Consider the following 10826-nt stretch of genomic DNA (forward strand, 5'->3'; position numbering starts at 1 on the left):
AACTTCGCACCTCCTAACCATTCAAATCGTAACAGGCCATAAAACCAGGTTTAGGAAATTCACAAGCAAAAGAGATTGTAGAGAGAGTAGAGAGAAACTACTATATTATGTTTCTATGAATGTACATAAGACATCACATTTGACAATGCTCAACTACATCAACCATGCATTGCAGAGTAAGCAAATAATTTACTCCTTCATGTCATGAAACTCGGTAGAAGTAGCATTTCAGATGATGAGCACAACAATGATTCTTTCCATCAACGGAATTTTTCCCATATTGGATAAGCCCTTCATTGATAAAAATGGAGTTCTTAGGTCAAGAAACAAGTGTGTCCAACTTTGTCCACTTATTTTCCAGAAAGCAGTTTCATGACATTCATGCGACTTAACATCCAGCACAATTTTAACATACCAGAGGACTCCTTCTATCATTATCTGGTGCATCATAATCAGCATGATACCTTGCGACAATGTGATTTAAGAAGGCCGCCTGCCCATACTGGGCAGCAACATGAACTGCCACCAGCTCCGAACCAGAAGCTCATCCGCAATCGCAATGGATCCCCTAACAGCGGCCCAATGCAGTGCAGTTTGCTTCAAGTTGTCCGTCGCATTCACATTACCCCCATTCTTCAATCAATTCATCATCCAACACCGACATACATGAAGAACAACAATAATTAGTACGTTCAGACAGAAACAAGCAGGAAGCAAATGCTTCAAGCAGCAACTTTACACACGCCCCAAATTCAGGACCACGTCGCGAGGAACGCGCGACTGGGCGCGCAAAATCATTCACGGCGGGCGGAAGGAAGAAGAAGCGAGCGACGGAAAGGCGCAGTACTCGATGATGTACTGGACGACGTCGGCGAAGTTGTTGAGGGCGGCCCACTGGAGAGCGTAGTACCCGTTAGCATCGGGAACCGAGGGGGAGGCGCCTCCTTGCTCCACGAACCTCCTCAGTTACTCCAAATCGCCGTACGCGGAGGCGGAGAACACGTCCACGACGGCCGCCGCCGCCGCTTCGCCGGGAGGGTCTTGGGCGGTCGCCGCTCCGGAGGGCTCGGTAACTACGATCTCCGACGAAGCCTTGCTCACTGGGAGCTTCGATTTCTGGGTCGAACCCGAATCTATCCTTCATCTTTTCCTCTTTTTCCTCTTTTCCTTTTAAACCCTTTTTCTTTTCATTGAAAAAATAACAGAATTGATCTATTAATTTTAATTTAATATACAATATCGCCCTTGAACAATTAATTTATTTAATATAATTTCGGAATTTTAATTCAATGTGAATGTGATATCTGAATTTTTAATTTGTTTAATGTTGTCTTTCTTACTTTTGCAGACATATTCAATTTAGTCTTTGAATTATACGAAAATAGTTAATGTTGTCCCTAAATTTAAATTGATGGAAGGACGGCAGGGAACATATTCATATAGTTCAATGATTTAATCGAACATGTATTAAAATTCAGATATTACATTGAATAAATTAAAAGTTTGAGGATCACATTACATATTAAACTAAAATTCGATATCACATTGAACAAATGATAAATTTAGGGACGGCATCACATATTGAATTAAAGTTATAATCATTTGCATTATTATCCCTTCGATGAGATTTTGGGAAAAAGAAAAAGAAAAAGAAGAGCAGATTCTTTTACATGGGCTTGAGATTCAAAATTCATTTTCTCAAGGTGCCAAAAGAAAATTACGCATTCAATTTAGAGTTGATCCAAGCATTCCTTTACACAACCATAGAAATCAAAACTTTTTAGCTTGTGAAATTGAATGAGATAGGATTAGAACACTAATTTTATGAGAATAGAATAGAGCACAAATAGGAATCGAATATCTACCTAGCGTGGTTTGCCAAATCTTTATCTAAGTAAATATATAGTAACTACGTCTTTTCTAGGGGTTACTACGAAGGTTAACATATAAAACTGTGATTTATAAGAGATTCATTATTCTTTTTACAAGCGGCGCTTCCTTACATTTTGCACTCCTTTTACTTCAGTTTAGAACACGTGCTTTTGGTTGCATGAATTTTGTTAGAGAACAAATGGTTTAAATGAGCTTCAATGTTGCAAATTAGTAATTATTGGAAATTTCAACATTTCCCGGGCCACTTCCTTCTAAGTATTTCCTTCGAAGTTTTGTATTATTTTCCTCAATCTAACAATAATGCGGTCAACTAAGTACAAGATTTCCCTAAAGAAACACGTATCAAATATTTAAGGGATTTCTTTTTTGATTTTTCTTTTCAGTATGTACATACTCCCTTTGTTTCATATTTAGATCTCTCCACTCTTTTCACATTTGATCCAGATTTCAAATATTCTAAAAATTATGCAAAACCCTAGATTTCATTGATTGTTCTGTAGAAACTAATCTTATACATAAATACACGCAGGAGCTATGGATAATAAAGCATATGAGATATTTATTTGGTTGTATTCTTTCTCTCTTTTAGTTACCCAACTTTGAGGTCTTTGAATTTTATTTATTTATTTATTTTTGTTTCTGTTGGTTAGTGAGATATTTTCATTTTCATCATTTTCATTATTTGATTGAGTATTAGGAAAATAAATTTGGTCAACAAAAGTCTGATGACAGTCGCACTTACATCTACAACGAGCTTCTAGTAAAGGAGTTCCAAGTTGTGGTTTTCTTCTTTTAAACTTTATTTTCATATTGTGTTTATCAGTTGGAGATTCGCATTTGCTTTGTTTGATTAATCGATAATTTATTAGACAAAGAGGTTGATGAGTTATTTTGTTTTTACAAGAAGGTGATTGGCAATAAAGCATAAAATGCATTTTTTTTTTTTTTTACTGAAAATATAATTGAATGATTTTTTATACTTCTTCTTCATAAGATTCTTATATTCCTCCACCATTATGGTTTTACGACTATCATTTTATTAAAAGCAGACCATCAAGTGTTCAATATGTTTTATTCACTATAATTTCACTGTAATTTCACTGTAATTTTTACTCTTAAGTTTTCTTGATTTTGTGTATATGAATCTTTAAATGTGAGAAGATGTCCGTTTTCATATATTGAATTTGCATATTATTTATCCATGAAAATTAAAATGGTGAAATTATGCGTAAACCAAATTACCTGGCAAGGCATGGGTTAACCGTTAATGGTCTAGTGGAATAACCATTCCAAGACTTATCTTCTTTTTGGTTTACCAGAGTTGCATAGAGAATAAGCTAGGAATGATAAAGAAAAACACATCATACACTTCATGAGATATAATCAGAGTCTACGTTCATCTATTATCACATTATTCATAAACCATAAATGAAAAATTAATACAATTTGCAAAAAATTAAAATATTATTATGTCTAATAATTGTTAGAACACAATTTTGTATTCTAATTAATTGCATTAATAATAATTAAATTATCATAACAAATTATATAATGTAAGCTAATAAGCTAAAAGTGATTTTTTAAACTCCATAGTTATTATTATCGAGGAACTCCCATTTTACATGATTAGTTAAATGTTTAATATAATAGACAGAAATCCTTATTCTATTTTAGTACAGAATCGAGGAACTCCTATTTTACATGATTGTCCTAGGCCGGTCCATCTTCTCATGCTCGTCACTCTTGGATTAACCAATTGGCAAAATTAAATGTCAAGATGACTTATTGTTGGACATTAGGTTCTTATTAATTTGGAAAAAATTAACGACCTATATCCAAATAAATTATAATGACTTGAATCGTGTATTTATATTTAAAATTAATCCTTTTAACAATTTCACTCCCAATTTAAAAGCCAACTTGAAGAGGGAGTGCCGGCCTCAACCTTGGGTCATGTTGTGATTGAGAAGGTCTATTTATGTATTCATGGGTATCTCTGTCTGTAATTTCATAATAATCCTTAGATGACTATCTATATGGTTATTTTCTTCATTTTCCTTTCTTGATGACTAGTTTCCCCATCCAAATATTACCTCAGCTGCTCCTTGGAGCATCTTCTGATTAATCATCCGATTATGTGAAATTTGCCACGACCAATTCATGTTAAAGGAAATAATAAACAAATAAAAATATTCGTACAATCACAAGCCAGAGAAAAAAAAAAAAAGAGGAAGAAAATCTTGGGGAGGCAGTAGGTTTAATCTAATATGGTTCCGACGCGCTCCAATAGAATTAAGATGCGATCCCACCCTTCCGAAACAGCCAACGATCCTACCTTTGCCTGGTTTTGGTGGGATGCAAAATTTCTCATCCTTCGACCCTTCTTTCCTCCCAAATAGCTTGTAAGTGGTCTCCGTGGTACGTATTCTCAGGTTATAGATGATAGTGTTAGGATGTTTCCATTTCGTTAATCAAGCCCGATATTGAAACCAGACGCTCCTTAGGATAATCCAGCTTGATCTGCAAGAGCAGCAGGGCGAAACATGATTTTACTTGTGAAAACATAACGAAGGTTCGAGATATAGGATGCCAAAAGAAGTGCCCTTATTCTTTTATGAAAAGATACCGTGCTACATGAAGCCGAGAACAACTGTGAAGAGCAACGTGTAAACCTGAACAACATCCATACACGCAACAGACTCTAAAGACAAGAGAGAGGCAGAAAGATTAAGGTATGGACTAACTTGCTAGGTGGATGAGGTTTTTCTGCCATGATGAGAGCATTGGACTAAGGAACCATTGTTATCGTACACAATCCCTATGCCGCAGGCTCCGTGGCCGGCGAAATGAATATTAATCTCCCTCACATCAGTATGCACTCCGTCGTCCCATGGAGTGCCACAGAGCCTCCAAAGGGTCCAATGGTTTTGAAAGGATACATGTGTGATATGGGCTCCGCATACACTCCTATGGAATTGAGAGTCTCCCCGCATCTTCCATAAAAGCCGATGATTTTGCTTCGGGTCCGTGGATACCAAAAGTACTTCCCTTCTCCTCGCCAAAGGGACCGTGTGTTCTTGTATTGCTATGAAATGTAAGTGATTGAACAATAGCGTTTTCGATGTCGTTGTGACCATCCTCTTGCTTGTATCCAGAGATCGATGTCAAGTACTCCTGCGGATAATCCAATCTAACCTGTGCAATCTCGAAAGTATCTCTTAAAATTGGATGAGTGGAGGAATAAGACCCAATTGTAAAGTTTAAATTGTGACCACACACTAGAAACATTGTCTCGAAGGATCAGCTACGAGTAAGTAAACAACAACCAATCAAAGAGCGGAAAAAGAAATACTAACCCGGTGACCTTGGCCTTGTCTTCTCTAGTGTAGCCACCGTGCACAATTGAGTAAATTTGTTCACCGCTCTTGTCGTACACAAACATAACGTAACGGAGAATATTGTCGTACATTACCTCAATTTCCCTTACACCGGTGAATTTCCCATCGTCCCAAGCACGTCCCCAAGGCCTCCAAATGGCCCAATTGATTTAATTGGGTAGAGATGTGAGATCGGTTCAAAATATGCTCCAATTGCTTCAAGATGTACTATACTCCTCCCATAAAATCCAACAATTTTGCCACCCGTTGCGGGAGATGAGAAGTGTGTTGCCCCATTTTCATCACCAATAGGTCCAATCGTTTTTTTTTTGTTAGTTTGAAACGTGAGTGACCTAATGCCTTCATCAGAAAAACACCCGCATATTGAAGTCAAATACTCATCTGGATCATCTATTTTGATCTGCAATAATAGACGTAACCATCATATTCATGATTTAAGTCTTACAGAGGCTATAAAAGTTTCTTATGGATTTTACAAAGCATATGTATGTATGGGAACATACCGTATGGATCTCGACATTCCGTACTATGTGGAAGTAGTTTATATCAAAGCCACCATGCGTCCCTGATTGCCACAATTCTTTACTCTCCTCTTCATACTGAAACGTGATTGATCGGATCCATGGCCCTGTATCTACTTGAAATTCAACAACGATTTTCCTTACATTGGTATGCTTATTGCCATCATCCCAAAAAGATGCATCCGAACTCCCAAATAACCCCACAGACTTGAAGGGATAGAGCTTGTTGGAGTACAGCTCTACGTGTGCTTCGATAGATTCAAGAAAATCACCACTTGTCCCGAAAAAGCTAATAACTTTCCCAGCTTCCAGTGGTAAGGAGAAGTACTCGCCTTCCTCTCTACCAATGGGTCCCAATATTCTTCCGGTGGTTCGAAATGTGAGTGAGTTGATTAGAGTGCCACTATCCTTTGCATTTTTGAGATATCCGGCTAAAGAAGTTATGTACTCTTAATTTCTCAGTTTAACCTGCAAATAGGCCACAAAGCCATATTTCGACATGAGTGACTATATGTTGCATTGGTCGCTGAGCAAAATAAATTAGTAGATTCTTTTGGAATACAATTCTAATCTATGCAATAAGTTATATATACTATGATTGATGTAAATTATGTTTCTAATAAATTTGGTAGTAAACTTCATTTTGTAATTCAAAAGTTAAATTACTTTTTGTTTATGGCTTGGTTTATCTTTGCCTAATTTTAATAAAGTGAAGTGATTAATTTTTTCCATTTGGTTTTCTAACAAATCCAAGGAAATTACTAAAAAAAGTCATAAACTTATTACAATTGTGACAATTTATTCCTAAACTTTTTTTTTTTTGGCCAATTCAGTCCTATTGTGCCCATTTAGTCTATTCAGCCAATTACAACCGGCCTTACAATTGGTAAAAAAAATAAAAATTTAAGAATGAATTGTCACAATTGCAATAAGCTTAGGACTTTTATTTTTTTTTTTATAATTATCTCAATCACGTTGGTCCTCAGGTACTTTGGTTTGAACTTTTCATGTGCAAATTACGAAGCAAATGTTAAGAATCTCAAGGTTCATTATGCCGTAATCAAACTAATGTTATGATAAGCTCGATGAATACACTTACATCAATCAAGTAGGAACGGAAAAGAGAAAAGGGAAGAGTCTAAATACAACCTTGTAAGTCCTACGGCCATTTTCACCATAAATAGTTTCCGGTTCGGAGCTGGTGGCGTCGTCGACCTTAAAAGCAATGGACTCGATGAAGTCTGCGCAATGAACAACAATCCCGTTTATATCAACGAAATTCCAGGATTTTTGGCCTTTGCCTCCAAAAGGCCCGAAAACTTTAACAGGATATGTATGAGGAATCGGCTCATAAAAAGCTCCGATGGACTCGAGATGAGGGCCATCGCAACTCCCATGAAACCCAACAATTTTGCCTCCGGTGTATGGAAATGAAAAATGCCTCCCTTTATTGGCTGTTCCGATCGGTCCATGATCCCTTCGCTAGTATGGATTGTCGTGACTGAAGAATGGTGAGTCCGGAAACTTCTTCAAGTATAGCCCGAGATGGATGTCAAGTACTCAATTGGATGGTCGAGCTTAATCTCGAGACAGAAAAAGGTTAAAAATTAAAGAATTCTAAAACAGGTATCTACTTTCACAATGACGAGTTAGAGTTACCAGAAAAAAAAATAAAAATAAAGTATCGAGGATGACAGAAATTGAAAGGAATGGAAAGGAAGAACCGAAGCTTTGTATTTCAGTATATTTCTTGTACACATTAATTACACTATTTGTAATACAAGACTAAAGTGTAAAACAGGAAAGAAATATACATTGATTCTAATTCCTATTTTACCAAGTCAATCAATGATTAAATGAAGTAATCATTGATACTCAGGATCGATGTTTCCCAAGTTATCAAACCATATTTCCAACACTCCCCCTCAAGCTGGTGGCCTATATATATCGAGGACACCAAGCTTGCTCAATAAGTATGCATGTTGTCTATGGCATAATGGCTTGGTAAAAATATCTGCAAGTTGCTCCGTAGTTCCTATTCCTCTTGTTGTGATGACTCCTTCTCGAATTTTGTCTCGAGTGAAATGACAATCGACCTCTATATGTTTAGTTCTCTCATGAAATACTGGATTGGCTGCTAACTTGAGTGCAGCGTCATTGTCACAGAATAATTTACTGGGTCCATCGACTTGTACTCCAAGATCTGCAAGTAATCCTCGTATCCAGATTATTTCACAAACAGTCTTTGCCATAGCCCGATATTCTGATTCTGCTGATGATAATGACACGGTTGACTGCTTCTTTGTTTTCCATGAGATAAGAGATTTTCCAATTTTTATGCAAAAACCAGTGATGGATCTTCTCGTCATCGGACAAGTGGCATAATCCGTATCACAATACGCCATCATTTTCATGTCACAATCTCGAGATAAAAAAATGCCAAGTCCTGGACATCCCTTCAAGTATTTTACCACTTTCAAGGCTGCATTCATGTGAGACTGTTTTGGCTTGTGCATGAATTGACTGAGTATTTGCACAGCATAACATATATCCGGTCTTGTCATCGTGAGATAGATCAGTTTTCCAACAAGTCGTTGGTATACTGATGGATCTTCCAGTAGCGAATCATCGATGGAAGGAGATGAGCTTGAATCATATTCATGTGTTGTTAACTTTGTATTCTGCTCAATAGGGATAATTGCCGGTTTACATCTTGACAATCCTGCTTCAGAGACTATTTCCAGAATAAACTTTCTTTGACTAAGAGATATTCCTTTTTCAGACCGAGCTATCTCAATTCCGAGAAAATACTTAGGAGATCCCAAGTCTTTTATATGAAAAGTGGAATGCAGATAGCTTTTGAATTTTGCAATGGCTAGTTCATTATTCCCCATGATAAGAATGTCATCAACATATATTAAAAGGTAAATTGATGAAGTACCTTCAGTCCATGTGAACAATGCATAATCATGTTTGGAATGCTGAAAACCTGTGTTGGTTAAAGCAGCAGTGAACTTGGCATACCATTGCCTAGAGGCCTGTTTGAGTCCATACAGGGATTTCCGGAGATGACACACACGAGACTCCCCCTGTCTGCGTAATCCCTGTGGAAGTTCCATATAAATCTCTTCATCCAGATCTCCATGCAAGAAAGCATTGTTGACATCCATTTGATGCAGTGGCCAGTTGCGAGAAGCAGCAATGGATAGAAATGAGCGAACAGTGACTTCTTTGGCTACAGGAGAGAATGTTTCATGATAATCAAATCCTTCCCGTTGCGTGAACCCCTTCGCAACTAAACGAGCCTTGTATCGTTCAACAGATCCATCTGCCTTAAATTTGATTTTATAAACCCATTTGCAACCAATAGGTTTCCGTCCTGCCGGTAATGGAACAATGTCCCAAGTATGGTTCTCATTGAGAGCCTTGAGTTCAACTTCCATAGCATGTTGCCATTTAGCATCATGTGCCGCTTCAGAGTACGATGACGGTTCCTGTTCTTCAGAAATTCTACTGATGCAACACATGTGTTCTGATGACAATCTACTAAAGGAAACATAAGATGATACTGGATACTGCGTACCTGAACAATCCAACGTAGGACATATATAATCTTTTGTCCACGTAGGGGGTCGAATATGACGTCCAGAACGTCGAGGTTGCTCAATTCTGTTTTCTTCTGATAATACAGGAGAGGGACTCTGTTGAGTCATCGGCGAAGAGGCTGCTGATGGAGAATTTGATGAAGGATCTGTCTCAGGTAAAGATACTGGTGAGTCGATAGCTTGATTAGAATCATGTGTCATCATCGGCATATGCTGTTCTGGTGCAATGAAAACATACTGATGCGGAGCAATGAGATCTTCTTCTAACAAAAAAGGTCGATGATCTGACTCGAAGTAGAGGATGTCGACGTAGTCTCTTGAAAAGGGAAAATATCTTCGTGGAAGATAACATCCCTACTAACAAAAAATTGTCCTGTAGAAATCTCCATAACGTGGTAGCCTTTCTGCAGTGGGGGATATCCCATAAAAATACACCGAATGGCACGAGGATCCATTTTACTTCGGTGACCCAGATTTGCCGCATAACACAAACAACCGAAAACTCGAAGATGATCAATTTCTGGTTGTTTTCCATAAAGCAATTCAAAAGGAGTTCGCCCATTAAGAATTCTAGTAGGCATGCGATTGATCAAATAGGCTGCAGTAACTACACAATCACCCCAAAAATCTTCAGGTATGGAAGCTTGATATTTTAAAGCTCGAGCTACCTCTAAGAGGTGGCGATGTTTTCTTTCAACAATTCCATTTTGTTGGGGTGTGTAATTACATGAACTCTCATGTAAGATTCCTTGAGAAGACAAGAAAGAGTTACATTCCGCAGAAAAAAACTCACGTCCATTATCAGTGCGGATCTTTTGGACAGGTTTGTCGAATTGATTTTTAATGAGAGATAGAAAATTCGACAGTGTTGAAAAAGTTTGACTCTTGGATTGCATAAGAAAAACCCAAGTAGCTCGAGTATAGTCATCAACAATGGTTAAGAAGAATCGAGATCCATCACGATGTGGAGTGTGATAAGGTCCCCAAATATCCATATGTAGCAAGGAAAAAGCACTAGTGGATCTAGATGTGCTAATAGGAAAATGTGTCCGAGACTGTTTTGCCAATGGACAAATTGGACATTTAGGATAAGGAAATTTTGCGGTATGACCCAAACGTTGATGAAAAACAAGATTTTTATTACTAGCAATGGCATTACAAGAAATGCTCTTATTGAATAATTCAAAATTCCCTTGAGGATCAATCCAAAAATATAGCCCTTCTGCAACACTACCCAAGCCCATCAGTCTGCCAGTCAAAAGGTCCTGAAAGAAACAATCATTGCGATTGAATATGGCACGACAAGAATTATCCTCACAAGCTCTTGAGACTGATAAGAGATTGAACTCGAAATCAGGAATGAATAGAACATTTTTGAGAATAATATCTGGACTAAGGTGGACAGTACC

At 37.5% G+C, this 10826-nt stretch overlaps 1 protein-coding gene across 1 annotated transcript; it reads right to left on the bottom strand.

Moving 5' to 3' along the window:
• Positions 1–5376: 5376 nt before the first annotated feature.
• On the bottom strand, positions 5377–9339 carry LOC120288551 (jacalin-related lectin 9-like). The gene is made up of 4 exons (XM_039302611.1): positions 8754–9339; positions 6962–7053; positions 5795–6259; positions 5377–5691 (listed from the first exon to the last, which is right to left on the bottom strand). Exons 1-4 carry the CDS (start codon positions 9337–9339, stop codon positions 5377–5379), a joined length of 1458 nt encoding a protein of 485 aa, XP_039158545.1.
• Positions 9340–10826: the final 1487 nt, after the last annotated feature.

This window comes from Eucalyptus grandis, chromosome 9 (genome assembly GCF_016545825.1).
Source record: "Eucalyptus grandis isolate ANBG69807.140 chromosome 9, ASM1654582v1, whole genome shotgun sequence".
In the NCBI taxonomy this organism is placed as follows: domain Eukaryota; kingdom Viridiplantae; phylum Streptophyta; class Magnoliopsida; order Myrtales; family Myrtaceae; genus Eucalyptus; species Eucalyptus grandis.